General features: G+C 38.1%; 1 protein-coding gene across 1 annotated transcript in view; it reads left to right on the forward strand.

Annotated features, from left to right (window-relative positions):
• Positions 1-19,352, forward strand: part of LOC119410401 (proprotein convertase subtilisin/kexin type 6-like) — a 300,210-nt gene that overhangs the window by 158,933 nt on the left and 121,925 nt on the right. Inside the window, exons 7-10 of the mRNA XM_037677312.1 lie at positions 5,753-5,790; positions 6,445-6,521; positions 11,257-11,345; positions 18,885-19,057. Of these exons, the coding sequence (XP_037533240.1) occupies positions 5,753-5,790; positions 6,445-6,521; positions 11,257-11,345; positions 18,885-19,057 (377 nt within the window). The remainder of the gene's footprint in view (positions 1-5,752; positions 5,791-6,444; positions 6,522-11,256; positions 11,346-18,884; positions 19,058-19,352) is intronic.

The raw sequence follows: 19,352 nt of genomic DNA on the forward strand, positions 1-19,352 counted from the left end.
ATATAGTGTAACCATGTATGTATGTATTGTGAGTATGCGTGTGTATGTACAAAGTATATACATGCATATTTAAATATGTGTACTTATCTATGTATGTGTATGTATATTAGGGGAGTGGTGGTGCAGAGGTTAGAGAAGTTGGGCCTGTGATCAGAAAATCGTAGGTTCAAGCCCCAGTACCGACAACATCAAAAATGTGGGTGGGGTAGGTGAAGCACCCACACCTGCCCCCACCCTCACTCTGGTCCCTTGAGCAAGGCCCTTATCCCCCACCATCTGCTCCTCCGGGTGTCCTAGATGGCAGCTCTCTGCTCCACACAGAGGGCTGTGGTAGCTCGGTGTCTGTGGTTGCGTCAGGAAGGACATCCGGCGTAAAAATAACTGCCAAGTCTTCGTGCGACTTAGTTCGCTGAGGCGACCTCTAACGCAGGGAGCAGCCGAAAGAAGGAAAAAATAAATACATTTAAAAAAATCTATGTATGTATTTGTACAGTAGATAGCTTTCATTAATGTAGACTGCTGAGTCTATGAATAGGGTAGGCAAGTATAAGCCTTAGCTTCAGCCTATTCCTTTTTTGGTAAATTATTGATTTGTAAAATAGTATTTTATATTGTTTTCCTTTCCTGTGATGTTGTTAATTTACCAAAATAAAGTTGAGCTGAGTTGAATTAAAGCAACATGGGGTGAGGTTTGGAAAATAAATTTGATGTATGTTTAGATCTTTATGAAAGCAATATTTGAGTTTGTGACTAAATACTTCTTAAAATTTAAATCAGAATACTTAGAAACCTGCTCAGAATTGTTGCTTGGCCTTGGCACAAGAAGCCAAATTGGCCTTGACTAAAGGAAAATTTGGCTATTAGGTTTTATTTCTTGCTTCCTGAAGAGGAAAAATTCAGCTTTAGCTCCTTGTTTCTGTTTCTTTCCTACACAAAACCAGAGTTGCAATAAACCTAAAACGCAAAAGCTAGAAAAAGTGACCTAAATTTGTTTAATCTGAACGAATGACATTTTTTTCACTTATTTTTACTTATTAATAAGACTGCAGGATGTGATTGGAAGCTGTTTCTTTATGCAGTGCTGTATGTGCTGTGCAGTCAGAAAGCAAAACCACCTGGCAAAGATTTATATGAATAAATACTGAAGCTTGGTGTGCAGCCAGGAATATGGTCATGTTTAGAAAAGCACGAGACACAAACTAAAATATGGATCTGCAACATATGTGGAAGTTTTTGTCTAAACACCCAGCAGCTTGACTCTCATTGGCTGCAACTTATGCATGGTGGCACGTTCCACAAATCAATCAACTCTGCAGCCTAAAAAGGGCTTAATGGGAAAAGATAGGAACATTTAAAGTGTGTGTGTGGGGGGGGGGGGGTCTGCATTTTTGGTTCTGGGGCCCCATGTGACTCTTTGGTCATTCTGCAGCTGCTCTCAGATGTTACCAAAAATACTGTGGAAATTAACAGTATTTATATTTAGAACTTTAATAGAGAAAGCTTTTTTTTTTTTTTGTCCAATTTTATGCAAATTTGTGAGCAATGTTTCAGTGACAGAATTATATTGATAATGCAAGGAGTAAAACACATTAGTTTATGCTGCTTGCTTGTTAGCCTGTCAGCCACTTCATTAATCCAACTCTCAGCCATAAAGTATGACTGTTCTCAGAAATCCACCAGAAAATCAAACCATTTGAACACATTTTAAGCAAGATGCTGAGGAAAAAAGTAGGATGCTGCTTTATACCGGTACCATAGATTATTATAAAATACTGCAAAAAAAACCTTCCATCCATCATCTATCCGTCCGTCCGTCCATCCATCCATTCATCATCTTAACCTGCATCTTCCTTTTCAGGTTGTGGGGGTCACTGGTGTCCATATCCTGCAGTGAAACCAAAACATTATACAGGAAAATAAATATTGGCCAATATTTTTGAATTCTTAAGTATTAAAAATAAATGTATACTTTTGATTGGAAAAATTATTAAATTATTACATAAAACCCAACATTTTTCAGTCAGGTCATCTGGACATTTTCTTTTGTTTTTGTGCTGAAATGTTTCGCCTTCGATCCAGAAGGCTTCATCAGTCAAGGAAACACACAACAAAACTGATTCTTCCCCCAACAGCTTACTCCAAAGTGGAACAAACCAGTTCTGCTTGTGATAAGATGGCCTCTTTGATACGTCCCCTCCTCCATTGCCGGCCCTCTTCCTTGTTGACAGTCTTGTGACAAGAAACAGTCCAGATGACCTGACTGAAAAATGTTGGATTGTATACCTGGATTATTATGGACTTTGTTGTTACATAAAACGTTTCTGCATTCATTTAACAAAAGTGAGTTACAATTAAAATCTCCAACAAATGGTTAAATTTTTATGTTTACAAAAAATCCATTAGGATCCTAAAATATGGTTTATTATTTTATAGTGGGGCCCTGTGATGGACTTGTGACTCGTCCAGGGTGTACCCCGCCCCTCGCACAGTGATTGCTGGACATGGGCACCAGTGACCCCCGTGACCCAAAATGGAACAAGCTGGTAAAAAGATAATGGATGGATTTCAAAGTGGTATACTTGTTGATTTAAGAACTATAGATAGGAATCACTTGTTATAGTTCAGTGTTTGAGTCAAAATAATTAATACGGAGGAGGATGACTCCTCCAGTGTCACCCCTGAAGAGAGAACAGCTGAAAGAAGAAGAGGTTTAAACTAATAAAATGGAAGTGCAGAACAAATAAACAACACTTCACAAGAGTTTGGTCTTCGTTTTTGTTGTAACCCATGAAAATACCAATAAATACCTACGGTTTATTATAAATATACATTTTATAATATAAACGGTACACTTAAAGAGTGGTGTTATCTTAAGTTCAATCATCAAGTTTGTTTTGTGGCTCTGGACAGATTTTATTCAGTGGGAGGAAGAGAAAAATTATTATTATTGTTTTTTTGTTTGTTTTTGAAGGATGCAGACCACTGCTGTAGAGGGAACATCATTTTCAACTAATTTCTGACACATGATAAAAATGACAATAAGTTTATTGTGAAGCACAAAACATTAAACAAAAACTTAAAAAGCCTTATCACAGATGAAGTCTGCAACACCAACGAAGTTGTCGAGGTCATTAAAAGCCTCAGAGCTCAACTTTGGAAAGTAGGAAACCTACCTGGCGTAGCACAGTTCAGCATGGCACAGTATGGCAGGCGCCATCAAGTCTCCATCAGTCCTGAGCTCCACACAATCAGGCCACGAGAGCGAAACCTTCCCCAGGTTACCATAGCAACCCAAGGCAGAGCCTTCATGGGACAAAGGCGGGCAGGTCCCGGTGTGTGTGCGTGATTGAGAGAGAGTGACTGATGTGCGGCGGAGCAGGCGCGGCCCTCCTGGGGCCCTCATTCGTTTGTCTCTCGCTGAGACCACAGGAGCCCCGCTGCAGCCGAGATGGAGGTGGTGGTGGATGGAGTGAGGGGGGAGGAGGGCAAACCAAAGAACGGTAACTGATGTCGAAAGAAAGAAAGGATGATAAGATGCAAGAAAGGTGTACATCGAGAGGAAAAACTGAGACTTTGAAAAGAATGGCATGAATATGGCTGGATTTGGAGCTTTTGAAGCCTTTTGTTCAGTCACTCATCTAACAATCACTAGTACCTCTGAGCAAAGCGAGCATTCTTGACTAAACCTACACTGAAAAAATAAAATAAAATAAAGCACTACGCTTTGGCAAATTAATTGCACCAATTAGTAGGGTACTCAAAATTCAAAAATTTTAATAACCTGTCTACCACATAGCAAGCTCAAATGGCTTGAAACGACTCTGCTTCACAGATTGGAATTACATGACAAGTGCACTTAGGCATTACAGAACGCACAGAACATGAAAGAATTAGGCATGCATCTCATAAATATTGTCCTGAGCATCAAATGTCTCTGAATGCTTCTAAGAGACACGGAATAAATTTCATGCCTGGACTAAAGTTTTCCTTGAACTTTAGACTAACATTATTTGAATCTTTATTTAATTTTTATATGAACAGTATTACATACGTACACACCCTCACCTGTTGCCCGAGAGACTCCGAGTACACAGTTTTTCTTTACGTCACCATCACTGTAATCAGCATCACTTGCAGCAGAACTCAGCACACAGGAAACAAGAATAATCCACACATAAAATAAAATGAATGAGTTTGGCTTCTGGAACAAACAACAGATCTGTATACTGTATTTTATAGAAGGACAAGAGTTCATAATGATTATTTAGATTCTGCTGCTTATTTTAATGTTTGAAGTGGAACAAATGGTTTTTCTACTAGATCCTCATTTTGGTATGAGCAGAACTTTATTGTAGCACTTCATTTTATTTTTCTATAAGGTCAGTTGGAAGTGGTGTCCATCTTGAATTGAGTTGGCTGTAAAGCATAATCATGAGTAGAGGTATATTCATTAATTTGCTGAAAGTTTAATTAAAATCATTCCAGTCAATAATGAGATATTTGGCTAACAGATTCAGTTGCCTTCAAAAGGATAATGGCCATTTTAAAACAACGGTCTTGCACAACTCATTAGCACTCAAAGTATCAGCTGCATATGAGTCTCAGCTACTACCACACTAAATTGTTGTTCAATATCTATAAAATCAGGTGTGTTCTGGCTATTTTGTAACAAGGTTTGGGTTTTAGGATTTGTTCAAGATGCTGGACAACAAGAATAGTTAAAAAGGTTATTGTAATGCAGCTGCTCTTGGAGGTCAGAATTCAGTGGTGGGACCAATCTGCAGAGGTATGACAGTTAGTGGACTGAATATTTCTGTGAGCGAGATGGTGAACAGAAAGACAGTCACTAACCTTCTCAAGCAGGAGAGGTGGGGCCACCTGTAGGAGATGGGCAAAATGACGTTACCACCACTGGGTGAGGTGCAGCTGCAGGGCATAGCTGAGGTGAGCATCGTCAGGGGTAATCCAAAAACGGGGTCCAGGAGTACAGGTCAGGGTCATACACGAGAGGTCAGAGATCCAGATACAAATCCGTAGGGCAATCCGTGAGTTGTAGTCATTGAGCCAGAAGTAGTAGTGTGTAACGAGATCATAAAGACAAAACAAGAGCAGGCAGGGAGAAGACATATCGGGGTTTCCAAAAGGCAGGCGTGAAGTTGAGATGAGAAGATCAAACAAGGCTGTGCACAGAATGCTGGACAACTACTTCCGTGAGGGTTTTGATAATCTGGCAGAGTAGAGTGGTGAGAGGAGTCCTTAAATCCAGACCAGCATAGGTGCGATGAATCAGTGCTGATGAGGCTGCGGGTGAAGCGTGGGCATGGCATAGTGACAGAGAGACAGAAAATGACATGGAGGGGCAGAAACATGGCAATTTTATGTTTTTTAAGTTCAACTTGCTGGGGCAGCCATCTTGAATCAGTTTGATTCCATGATTGAGAATCACTTTCTGCAAATTCTATTAAATTTGGCTGCAATTAAATATTTTGGTTACACACACACGCATACACGCACGCACGCACGCACACACACACACACACACACAGTGAGAGAGAGAGAGAGAGAGAGAGAGAGAGAGAGAGAGAGAGAGAGAGAGAGAGAGAGAGAGAGAGAGAGAGATTGGTAAAAGCAGTGTCTCTCTGCAGCAATAATCCGTGGTTATTCACAGTCTTTTTTTTGTCAGATTGAACTAAATCCATTGTAACAAGTTTAATGTTTTCTTGTATTTTTTTTTTTTTTTTACTGTTTTAAGGTGTTGATTACACAAACAAGGACCTAAAGAAAAACTTTGTGAGTAAAGTCCAAATCTCTTGTGTTTGTCGTAGATTGTCAGCATAAAGTTGCATCTGTTGTTCGATAACACAAGCATATTTACAATTTATCAGCCACTAAATCATGCATCAAACCTTTTCCTGTCTCCCTTTAGTTTTGTAAAACCTGGTAAAATACAAGTTTCCTTGAGATTTAAAGCTGTTAGGCTGGTGTTACTCTGGATAACCATTAAGCATAGTCCTGGCTGTTTCGGTTGCTCCAGCCTCATTTTTTATTATCCTATAGGTAGTTGCAAGGCAGACTTGTACTTTGTGGAAGCAGATTGTCTGGCATGGATAAGCCTAGCTGCAGCAAGAGAGATACATAATTGCTCTTGTACAGTGTGCTGCCAAGACATCCTCCTCCTCACGTTATGCCTATATACACTGGCAAGTCATTCAGCTCTGCTCACTTTTATGAGGCACACTCACAAACCACACAGACTGAGGCGTCTCCTCAGTGACAGTGAATGCCGTCAGTCAGAGGAAATATGTTGACAGACTAATTCAAGTGCTCGTATCAAGAGTTTTCCTAGGGATTCCTTTATTTCCTGTCATGTCACGCTGGTGTTTTGTGTCAAGAGATGTGTTGTCCTACACTCTGCTTCATTTGTTTTCTGTCTGGCTTCCACAGGAGGCTCTCGCCAGTTTTGACCTGCGTGCCTCACATGGTCTGTCTCATGATCCCACGCCTGTCAGAGACGAGAACAGGTACTGTCTGTGACCCTGGTGCTGGTTTCTCCGGAGTTTCAGTCAGTTTACCAAGTTATTAGAACCTATATAAAATCATAAACCTGCTGGATGTGTTAGTCTAAAGTGAGAATCAATGGTTACTTGCACAAATAAAGACTTGACATTTGTATAATATTGGCACATTATTCTTTATGGACTAATCACAATTAATCTGTTTATATGTATTATAAAATTACTCCACAGGAAATGCTTAAAAAAAATATAGAAAAAGCAAATGTGAATCCTTTACGTTGCCGTATTAATACATAGTATTTACACCTAATTTGAAATAGTACTTATCTAAAATAAGTCAGATATCAAGCTAGGAAACATGAAATTTTATGCACTGTGTGAGCTTGAAACCATCGTAAAGCTTTACTTTTACTGATTGTCACTTCTTAGTATCTTAGTGTGTACCAGTCAGGATGTGCTGTATGTAATTATTGGTTCTGGTGTAATTACCATGTGTGATCAGGTCAGAACATCAGATAAAGAAGAAAACTAATCCCCGATTATTTATTTTCTGTATGCTCAAAAGATTTCAAGAGAACAAATTATCTTGGCAATTTTGACAATAAAACAAAAGATTTATCCTCAGACATCTCGCAAGGCAAGGTGAAAAATAAAGCTGTCATTAAAAAAAATCTAGATTATTTTGCCTTCATTCTCACCAAGAGAGTTGAAATTACATATAGCCTACATGGTATAGCAAACCATGGATTGAAAATGTTTTAACTCTATAACATACGGCAATGTAAAGTGATTGAGACTCTAGGAAGTCAATATCAAACACTTGAAGCTCAAAACACAGATGAGTTAAACATATTTAAACTAGAAAATGAATGTTTAAGAAAGTCTAACAAAGAAGTTCAAATGTTGAAATAAGAAAACAAACAACTTCACCAGCTGATAGAGAAAAATAAAATCCTTAAACAAAAGCAATGACAAAATTGCACATCTTCAAAATGAAATGGAGAAATAAAACTCAAGCGAAACCATCTTTGGACCTCCAGGATGGAAAAAAAGCTGATCTGCTGACCACAGTGGACCACAGTCCAACCACAAAGCAAAATCTAATGGCAAACTGAGACCTACATTCAATGAACTGCATAGTTTTGCAAAGGTCTACCTGAAGCTTGACCTTGATAGTAATGATCATGTTCAAATTTATCTCCAAGACTTGGATTATTTTTTAAACCTTTTCCAGACTTCACGTTGTCTGACAAGATCTATGTGATCATCCTCACCTCCAACAGAGAGATGTGTGGCTTTATTTGACGCCAAACAAAGTTAATCCGAAATGACTACTCCCTCCTCTGCAAGGCATTGGAGAAGGAATACCCATACCGAGCAGGTTCATCTGGTTTAATACATGCCCTAGATGTCAAACAATGTCAATAAGAAAATCCTTGGATTTACTGTGACTGTCTCCTTCATGCATTTTTAGGAACACAAAATGAGGTGGGAATGGAAGAAAATAAATATTTCAAAGAACTGTTTGTTCATAATCTCCACTCTACATCAAACATCTCCTTGGATGCAGATCTAAATCTTAGTATATTCAAGTTGAGAGAAATGACCTGCAGAGCTTTTGAACTTTGCAGATTGAAGAGCTACAACACATGGAATCCAAACATGTGTTTACACTAGATGCAAACCCTCATTCTTCAGAGTTGATGGGTCCACCAAGTCAATGTGCTGGAGCACCTGTGACAAATCCTGATACAGGCTATGCAAAAGCCCAAAGATCAAAGAAGACAAAGTCCGTTCACAAAATGGAACTGCGAAACTCCAATATGGTAATTTGTAAAAGTAAGTAGTCACCCTATCTCAACAGTTGGTATGGGACCCACAAGAACCCTAGAGACTACAGAGACTACTGATCCTGTGATGAGCACACATGCCGCGACAAACCACAGTATCCTTTCAAACGTAGAATATCTGGACCTCTATGAACTGTGAGTTTGAATCGATCAAGTACAGTTTAGACTGATCCATATGGATCCAGAATATGACACCTCGACTGAAGAAAACCCTAAGATTCAAGATAAAACTCCTACCAGAGCTTTTCTATCCTATCTTACTGAAAAAGGTGCTGCATAGAAATTCTACATGCCTCTGAATATAGAAGATGTGATGATGTACGATGCGCTTCTTGACATCGGCTCTGGCTTAACACTCGTCCACTGATCTGTTTGAATTCTTACGTTATGCTGCAGAATTTGCAAAGAAAGAAATGGAAGTTCAACCTTGCAACATGAAGATTTGTCTGTACCCTACAGTTGACACAATTTTGTTGTCAGTGACACAAATACAGATCTCTACCTTTAATAGACCCCTCTTCTTTTTGTGAAAGATTTTCTTGACTGGCTTACACCTTTAGTCTGTTTTCAAACCCTAAACATATGGGCACAGGTAGACAAACCTTTGCTAATTTTGTTATCTTAATAGTTCCATCCATATTGTTACATGCCGGAGGACGCATAGAATTCAAGCAGAAGTAAGTCCAAAGACCAAACAGGTTTGGTCAGACCTTTTTGGTCTGAAACAGACCATCTTAAAGATGCTCCCTCCAAAACTGTGGTAATGAACACCCAGCCAAAGCAACCATTGTCAGGTCAGTCAGGTTTATTGGAACCATTGGACCTGACTCAACCTCGTTAGAACGATTGGAATACTTTCTACCTGAACACAACACTCTTTGTCCTCTGGACCCATCATCCACCAAGTCCATGATATTCTTCTCAAACACAACCGTTGACCCCAATAGGTCCAATTAAAAGCACTGATAAAGCAAAGAGTTTCATGATCATAATCAAAGTATCTGATCATACAGAACCAAAACACAGGGTCATTTCCATTGACACTGTGTTTCCTGATGAAGATCTTGTCAGTTTTTTATCTTTTGATACATTGATCAACAAAATCATTCTTTTTCTCTCTGATCCTGTCAAAAACGAGTGTCTACGTCAGTCCTTGATGATATTCCGGAGTTACATGCTCTCTATAAAGTTTGTTCCTCCCTTACGATGATCAAGGGTATTCTAATGTATTTTTCCTACTTTATCACTTTACATGTGTTCACGATTCCACACAAACACAGTGGGATGAGGTTGGATAATGCCCATGACCTTCTCTCTGCAAGACACAAAGGTACTGAAGCAACATTCATCATTTTAAAACAGGTCGCCCACTGACCTGGAATGCCTAAATTCCAAATCCAGAATCTGTTTACATCAGTGTGGAGTCATAACATCTCAACTCAAAAACACTTCGGAGAGCTGATAGTTCAAATAAAGTTTCTTTATGTGGCACGGTCAGTTTGTCTGTTTTCCCCGTTCTGATGTGTTTGTTTGATGTCCAACTCATTTATTCCTGAGCAAAGAAAACAACAAGTTTGCTCAGTAACAATTTTTGTTAGAAGCAGAGCTCCAGTAATTAAAGAAGATACATTTCAGTTCAATTCAATTCATTTTATTTATAAAGCACTAAGTCACAACAGAAGTCTCAGGGCACTGTACAGAAACATTCACATACATTATAAAATACAATTGGTAAAAGTTATATATCAAAGGAAGCCATCAGATTGCGTTGAATCTTCACTTTGTCACAGTCTCTTATCCTGAGCAAGCACAAAGGCAACAGTGGAAAGAACAAACTGCCTTTCATTAGGAAGAACCTCCAGCAGAACCAGGCTCAGGACGAACGGCCATCTGCTTCGACCAGCTGGGGTTTGAGAGGACAAGAAGGAGAAACAGATAATCATGAAATGACAAGATAAGAAAAGATAAAACGTTGTTTTTCTCACTACAAGACTCACATTTTCAGCTTAAAGTGTAAGCTGGCTGAAGGTTGCCAATGGCCTGCACATCTTCTCATCAGGTGTCATCCTCACAGTTCCCTAAAGCAGTCACAGTGACTTTCGGCTAACTTGGGTAGTACCAGGCTAGTCCTCTCCTCGTGGTGCATCCTGGTCTGATCCACAAGAACCCCAGAAAGATGAGTGAACCCAGCCCTCAAAACTGACCTGGTGACAATGAAACTTTGGGTCTGGTTATATGATTTTATCTGATACAACTTGATAAATCATTTCCCGGCTTGCTGTGATAACAAATGACTTGATCTGGTCACATTAAAGAACATCTCTCAACCAAAATCCAAAGCAAACTATCAAATACCTAAACTACTGTATGTCTGAACTGGTGTGTGTATAAAAGACAAAATAATTCCTGCTCAAATAATAAATTTTGCCTCAGATAAAATAGAATTTATCCTTCACTGATTAATTATGGTTTAGATAGTTCATTAATGTTTAATTAATTTACTTTTCCAGTCTACTTGTGCTCCAAATTGTTATCCTTTAGCGTGTGTTTTGTTGAATGTTGTTTATTGTTGTTGTGGATTCTTATTTTGATTAACTATTTTTGTAATAAAACTTTATAGAAAAATTTGGTCTCCTCATCTGGATGAATATTCATGTTATGGTATAGAATTCCCTGTAATCAACAGATTCTACTTGAGTGACTGAGCTCTGATGAAGATATTAATTAAGTTGTTGTTGGTCAGTAAGCTGACCAGCTGGTGCCCCACTTTAATGAGTGCAAAACCAGTAAATAAGTGTAGTAAAGTGACAAGCAAAGTCTCCCTTCTTACTCCATTTACTCATATATGCTACAGTGACTAACATCTTACCCCCCACCCCTCTCTGTTTCAGTCATGGTACACATTGTGCAGGGGAAGTCGCTATGGAGGCCAACAACTCTTACTGTGGTGTGGGCATCGCCTTCAATGCCAGAATTGGAGGTGAGGAAAACAACACAGCCTCAAGAGACAATAAGAGGCAGTTCATTGAGGGTGCACTGCTTGAGCCGACAGTATGACATGGTAGCAAAATATTAATATTGCTTAAACGTATAGTTTCCTGAAATGATTGTGGTGATGGAAGATTAATCTATGGTGGCCAAGACCAACGCCTGGCTCTGCTTTTGTGCATGATGGAGAAGATTTCTCCCTCAGGCTGCCAGGATCCGTCACTCTGCGCCCCCTCAGACAACCAAAAAAATATATATATATATCTATAAAATAACTCTATCTAACACAGTTAAGCCAGGTCCTCTGGATGGATTTTAGTTTTAAATCAGAGGACCTGACTTAACCGTTTTAGAATTTTCTACCTGGATTTTTAAGCATGCATCAGGACAAAAAACAACCTACCTCTTTTCTTATACATTGTAACTCCTTCCCACTTGAATCTCTTGCACCAAACACATTAAGGTTTATTTTATTTCCCTGTTCAAATCTAGTCCAGATTCAGAAAATACACTTGTCTCATAAACTAGAAACTTTCACTTTTCAAACCTCTAAGTGAGGGTGTGTGTGTGTGTGTGGGGGGGGGGGGGGGTTGCATTGATGTACTGCTTGTTCATTATTGTGAAACAAACAAAAAATAAGACACATGGACAAAATAAAAGAATGTCATTGACTATTTAACACCAAACTTTGTATCACTACCTTTTGCAGGAGTTGCAGCAACAAGAGTCTTTATGTCCTGATGTTGCTCAATAATCCAGGTAGATCAATCTAACAAGTTTGAGTCAGGTCCTCTGGACAGATTGTTCTCTTTATGTCAAACTTAATCAGTGATGGCATAGTATTTCTTGACTTTAGTATCATAACGAAATACTTGCTTTATATAAAACATATTGTCTTTCTTGACGTCACTAAACAAATACTATTTTTACAAACAAAAAAAGTATTTCTTCAATTTGTTAAACGTAAATACTTTTTTGAATTAAAAAATATAATAAAGAGAGTCTTTCAAAGTCAAAATCAAAAGTTCTTTTACTCGCTCCCTACCTGCATCTCCTAACCATCAGCGAAGGACTTCTTTGTCGTCCAGCACACCGACAAAATGAGTCTGGATATCCTGAAAAATATAATTGATATATTTTGATATGTCTACAAAGCCTACTGTTTATTATGTAATTAAATTACTTGAAAACCGTGCCTAATGTGAGATCAATATTATTTAATGTTGTTTTAGGATTCTTATTGACATTTGTATTTGTTTTAATCTTTTTTGCGATGATAATGAATATACTGTACAATGTACAAAAATAGTGTGATGTAAGAAACTTTAACTAGCTTACAGATATAACATGCCTGCACTATAGTATCTGGAAGGCCTGCAGTCATCCTGGAGAGTGGATCAGGCTCTTCTGCATCAGAACTTCATGTGTGGTTAGTAAAGTCCCATAAGGACAGTCACCTTGTTATGCCCATATAGCTTCTGTTACTGGCATTAGCAGTCCAAATATTCGTGGTAGTTGACACAAAGTTGACATCATTCAGTGCAGCCTTTAGATTTCTCTCCATCTCTGTCCCAGCTCTCTGCTTCCAACCACCTGGCGGGGCTTCCTCCGTCAGTTTGACTGTCCGTGCTGCGACTCGAAGCTAGACAGCACTTTCTCGCCAGCACAGAGGGAACAACAAACCTTGATATTGTCATCCTTTGCTGACAGAAACTCAAAATAGTTCCTGTATTTCCAGCTACAGAATGCGTGTGTTCCTCCTCGCTCCACTGTTTACGTTTCTGTCGCGGCGTGGTGTCAGGTATCACAGGTGATGATAACGTGACCGAACTGTCGCATAGACCTGACGTCTCTCCCCAAGACATTTTTTATGTTGACACTCCACCAGACGCATAGAGGAAATAAATTTAATTACTAGAGAAAATGGCAAAAAATAGTAACGCACAGTAATTTGGATAAGTAACTTTAATCTGATTGCTGAATTTTGAAATAGCAACGCGTTAGATTACTAGTTACTGAAAAAAGTGGTCCGACGTCAGTAACGTGTTACTGACATCACTGGTCTTAATTATTCCACTGAAAGTTTTGTCCATTCTTCATAACCAAACTGCTTCTTCAGGTTGGATGGGTGCTGCTTGTGTGCAGTAACCAGAGATTACTAGTTGAGTTAGGATCTGGGCTTTGACTGGACCATTCCAAGACATTTACTCATTTCTCTTTAAATTAACTGAGGTGTGTTTGGGGTCATTGTCCTGCTGAGAGGTAAACCTCCATTCTGGTCTCTAATATTTGGAAGAATCATTATTAATAAATGTCTTTTTTTCTGCACCTCTTCCTTAAAAATAAAGCTCTGTGCAGCCTATAGATCAGCCCATATCTGCAGTAGAGCTGCCCTTGGCTTCTTGGATGTTTTTGTGATTACTGCCCTCCTTACCTGCATTGTGAGTTTTGGTGGCCAACCTCGTACTGACATGTTTGCTGTGATGTCTTCATTTTTTATTATCTAATTCTGTGTTTTATTATGTTTTGAAGGATATTTAGGGTTTTGTACAAAGTTTTAGAGTCCAAACCGTTCTGTTCTGAAGTGTTCCTTGGTCTTCATGATATCTCTTGCTTGGTGGCAGCCCTTATTCGAGGTGTGGCACAGGTTCAGATCATTTGACAAGTAGATGACCCACAAGTGTCTTTATTTAACTAATATTTTGGTTTTAGAAGCTTTGGGAGTTAATGGTTGTGGTTTCAAAGCAAAGAGGGTGAGCACAAAGGCACACACAACTTTTCAATTTTATACAAGTATGAAATAAAAAAAAAATTTTTTTTTTAAATTTAAATGCATTCATCTGTACAGTATTTTCTGTTATTCCATTACTTACAGTTAAACTAAAATTAATTTAAATGAGAAAAGCCAAGGAGGTGAATATTTTGCATACCCCCCACTATATTTTCACTAATATTCTCATTAAATACAAATAATTTTGTTACAAGTCATTTAGTCATTACAAACGAAGTTACATAAAAATATGACATTGTGTTTAATTTTAATAGAAATCATTGCTTGCTGTAAACAAGAGTATTCTAAGGTGTTGCACATATATAACAGTATGCTATCAGAAATATTTGCACAAAAGATTTGGGAAAGTTTAGAGGCTTCATTATGTGAACATAAAAAACTTGTGATTGTAAATGAGAAATAAATGTTGTTTTTTCATGCACTCTGTGTCTGAATGTGGCGTATGGGTTGTGTGAATACACCATTTTGACCAGCTGCTTCTGAGCAATGCTGACCTCATTTAACATCAATTTTATTCAGTAAAGCTCGAGTAATGGCCTTTTTGTGCTGGCTAAAACATCAATGAATGATCTGAATACACAAGCCAAAGCTTGGATTTGAGCAGTTTTTACGGTTGTGTACCAAGAATGCTATATGTGGAGGAAATGATTGTTTCAGCTCAGATCTTTCACCTCAGACCAAATTTATTGCAGTCATGCCACGAGCAGGAAACAGAGAAAATGAGAGAAATCTCTTGGTTGAACTTTGACCTATAAACTCTGCTCTGAGGTCTTTTATCCCTGACCCTAATCATTTATCACAGAAAGCATGGAGCACAATTGACAACAAAAAAGGGGGAGAAACTCCTCATGAGGCGACAGCAGGCATCTTATTCCACAGTTAGTCCTAATTTTAGCTTGTTGGCTCATAAACAAGGTTTGGTGCAGAGGAGAGGAAGAGGTGAGACCTTCATGAAAGATGCATGCTGAACTGCAGAGTTGTGCAACAGTTCAACTGTTTACTTTTGTTTCTAAAGTTAGATACAAATCATAGTGAAATAAGTTTGATCCAACTATAGCACTTTAAAAATGTGATGAGTTGCAATGGAGGTATGAACAATTAGCTCTCAGATTATGTCATGTTTTCCAAGGTTAAGATGGTTTATATACAATAAAGGACTTTAAAAACTAAAATAAATAGTTATTTAAGCTAACTTTTATCTAACAAGCCAATCATAAAGATAATTAATAAATGATGCATCACAGTGTCATGAGGCCTAGGTCCTGGAGCTCATCTTGTGTGTTCAGCTGGACTCCTGTTCTGACTGTGTCAACAAGACACACAAAAAGGACTAAACTTTGAGAATGATATCATATTTTCATACATTGAACAAAAGTAGTGAGACAATCATAACAGCGCTGCCAGGAAGAAAAAAAAGAAAAATGTCTCCTACTTGTTGTGAAATCCACAGCCATCTTTTTGTGTGCTGACTCCTCACAGGCAGCAGTTACGTCTGTATCTAAGGTCTACTTGGATGGATGCTGTGCATGAGGAAGAATAATTCTAGTTTTATTTTAGAGCACTAAACTGTTGCAAAAACACTACCAGATTCATATCTAATGGTTGCTGAATGATTACTGTTAAACGCTCTAAGTTCTTTGCAATCCTAAAATAAGTTATTAATAAGAGATTGTATGGAATTAAAATTTTCTCTAAAATTATGCGGGTATGTTTATACCTGCTGAGGTTTTATATCATTTGTATTTAAGAGATTAAAAGTCAAAGTCTCTGGTTTTGTGGCTGCTGTGAACCCTTTTCTGTACTATTTCTAAATTCAATTTTTGTTTATGCAAATGGAATATGTTTAAGATAAAAAAGTTTTCAAAATTAACTTCAGAAGTAACTTTTTTCATCCCTTTTCTCTTTTAGCACCTAGTAATTAAAGGTAGGGTAAGGTTACACACAAGATTAAAGATATTAAATGGAAAAAGCATGCAATAAAATTAATGATTAAATCACATCTGCTGCAGTTTTACAGCACCAAGTGTTTCTGAAAACCCCCTTTCCTGCAGATTTCACCGATACAAGTGACTGTAGGCGATCGCTGGTTGTGTGGAAATAGAGTTTCATACAAATATTCCTGCAGCCAAAATGCAAAAGGTGAAGATGGAAAATGTTTTGGCCTGTCTCGCATTTGTCTGTTATCCAAATATTTAATAAACCACTGGACACATTTTATGTATTCTTTATGAAATTACCCTTGGATGTACATCTACAACTAACTTTTAAAGGCAATCCAATTAAAGATGGCCACCACAGCTAATTTATCTGACAAAAATGTCTTTGTTTCAGTCAATTTTACTAATACAGTAGTCCCTCACTACTTTGCGGTTCGTTTATCGTGGACTCGCTCTATCGAAGATTTTCAAAATAATATTGGACATGACACACAATTGGGTGATTGACGGATGAGCTGCAAAATCGTCATGGAATTTTTATTTAAAACAAATTATTTTAAATTATTTAACACCTGCTGCACATTTGTGCAGTTCAGAGCTGCAGACAAAGCATCCTCCTTCAGCTTTGTGCAGCCCACGCTGCAGGATAAACTTCCTGCTGCAGCTGATCAGCTGTTCTCGGTGCAGAGTGGAGAACTGGGCGTGGCCAAGAGCACTTGCAGGTAGCAAAGAGCAGATGAGGCAGGGAGCTGAAATCATGACATTCTGTGCTCATTTAGAGCGTTTAGAGTTTAGAAACATTGTTTAGAATATTGCAAGAGTGTGGGAAGGGTTTAAAACAGACCCTTTCCAAAAAATTAGAACATCATGGAAAAGTTGTTAAACTTCCATAATAACATTCAAAAAGTTAATCTTTAATAGATGATAGATTCAGGGCCCACAATTTAAACAAATTCAAGTATTTATTTGTTTATTTTTGCATAATTTGTGCTTCCAGCTCATGAGACCAACGAAAACAGAATTTCAAAAAGTTAGAATACTGTGGAGAAATCAGCCCAAATGTTGCAGGACATGAATGTTTTAAACTGAGTGTGACACTAATCATCTACTAATGAAATGAGAAATGATCCTGCACTTAATACACTTATAAATCACACATAAAGTGAGTAAAAGTACATTTGAAATACAGGTGCTGGTCATAAAATTAGGATATTGTGAAAAAGTTGATTTATTTCAGTAATTCCATTCAAAGAGTGAAACTTGTATTCGTTACACACAGACTGATATATTTCAAATGTTTATTTCTTTTAATGTTGATGTTTATAACTGACAATTAAACAACTGACAAATCAGCGACCTCAATTTATCCTGAAGTGAACGCCCTTTACCTGCAGAGCTGCAGCAGTTTTGCATTATGAACACTTTGCAGTCATTTCAATTATGAGTTTATATCTTTTGTTTAATTTTAATCTAGTGTAATAAACCTTTGTAAAATACACCAGAATGCAGGAAATGGCATCTTAATCAAAATTCTCTGGGGTAGGACCCTCAGACTCCTCCCGAAAATATAGTCTGACATTAAGCTGGTCCGTGGCACAATAAAAGTTGGGGACCACTGTTTTAGAGGACTTCAAGATTCCTTCTGCGGAGGATTTGTATGGAGATGCAGATTTCATCTTCCAGCAGGACCTGACTCCTGTCCATGCCACCAGAAGCACCAAAACCTGGTTTGATGCCCATGTCACTGTGCTTGACTGGCAGGCCAACTCGCCGGACCTAAACCCCACTGAGAATCTATGGGATATTCTCAAGAGGAAAATGAGGGGCACCAGACCCAACAACAGAGAAGAGCTGACAGCAAGCATCAAGGAAGTCTGGGCTTCCATAACTCCCAGGCAATGCCACAGACTGATAAGCAACTTTTCCATGATTCAAATTTTTTGGAAAGTGTCTCTATGAATGTATGTAGGTATATATGTATATGTATACTTATATACCCCATATATATATATATATATATGGGGTATATAAGTATACATATATACTAAAACAAACTACTAATTAGTACTTGTACTACTATTCCCACTTCGCGGTTTTTCACTGATTGCGGGTCTTCGGGGTATGGATCCCTCGCATGAGGGACTACTGTATTGTGCTAAAATGCGGTGCAATTGAGAATCATTCACAACAAATACACTGAGCACACTTTTGTAAGTCTGATATTAGCCTCAAACCTTAGAATTCATTCAACCTTTATTTAGACAGGTAAATCCCATTGAGCCTCGAGGACTCATTTACAAGAGAGACCTGATTTCAACAAAGAATGATGACAACAATGGACAACAGCAACAACAATAAACAAATATAAAAAGTCATACATTTTTTTCATTCATTTTTAAAGTCAATTCTGTGTGTCTGTTAGCAAAATATCTCCTGAAATAATTTTAGTGAAACGCTCCAAAATGAACAACTGAATGGACATCCACAACTGATTAACTTTTAAAATAGTTTAATTCAAGATGACTGCCAGAGCTAATCAACATTACCCAGCACATATTCCTGTAACCGTCAGTTTTATAGATGTCAAGATAAAATTTGAAGTGGTAGCTGAATCATTTACAACACATTCTCTGAGTCTTACACCTGCGATAGTGTATAAGATTCATGGACATTAGAACAATAACCATCCATCAAGTAAATGTAGAATGTTTTTTAAACAATATAAAATTGAAACATTTTGATTTGCTGTTTCCACCAGCCTCAATCTAAACCCTGATCCCTGTAGCCTGTGCGATTTCTTTAGGTATCCGCCTGCTGGATGGTAACATCACTGATGCCATGGAGGCCACAGCCCTGACCTACAACATGCACTTCATCCACATCTACGTGTGCAGTTGGGGCCCGCGAGACAACGGGGCAGAAATGGACGGACCACACACCCTGACAGCCCAAGCCCTACAGCTAGGAGCTCAAAAGGCAAAGCTTTCTATTTCAAATTCCTCCCTGCTAGCTGTCATATTTAAAGCTGACATCACACTATGAGGAGAGCTTAGACTGGTTGGACAAAACATGGAAGTTTTTTTTTTTATACAAATATGTTTTACAGCAAAAGTTTGGTCCTACTTCATTGCCAATTTACAAAGAACAATTTCAGGGTAAGTAGTGAAAAACAAAAGCTGAGATTTGAATTACTAAAATGTTCAAATATAAGCTTTTGTTTTTCACTACTTACCCTGATTTGTATAAAAAAAAAAACTTCCATGTTTTGTCC

Source organism: Nematolebias whitei, chromosome 5 (assembly GCF_014905685.2).
Source record: "Nematolebias whitei isolate Nwh7 chromosome 5, NemWhi1, whole genome shotgun sequence".
NCBI classification, from domain to species: Eukaryota; Metazoa; Chordata; class Actinopteri; order Cyprinodontiformes; family Rivulidae; genus Nematolebias; species Nematolebias whitei.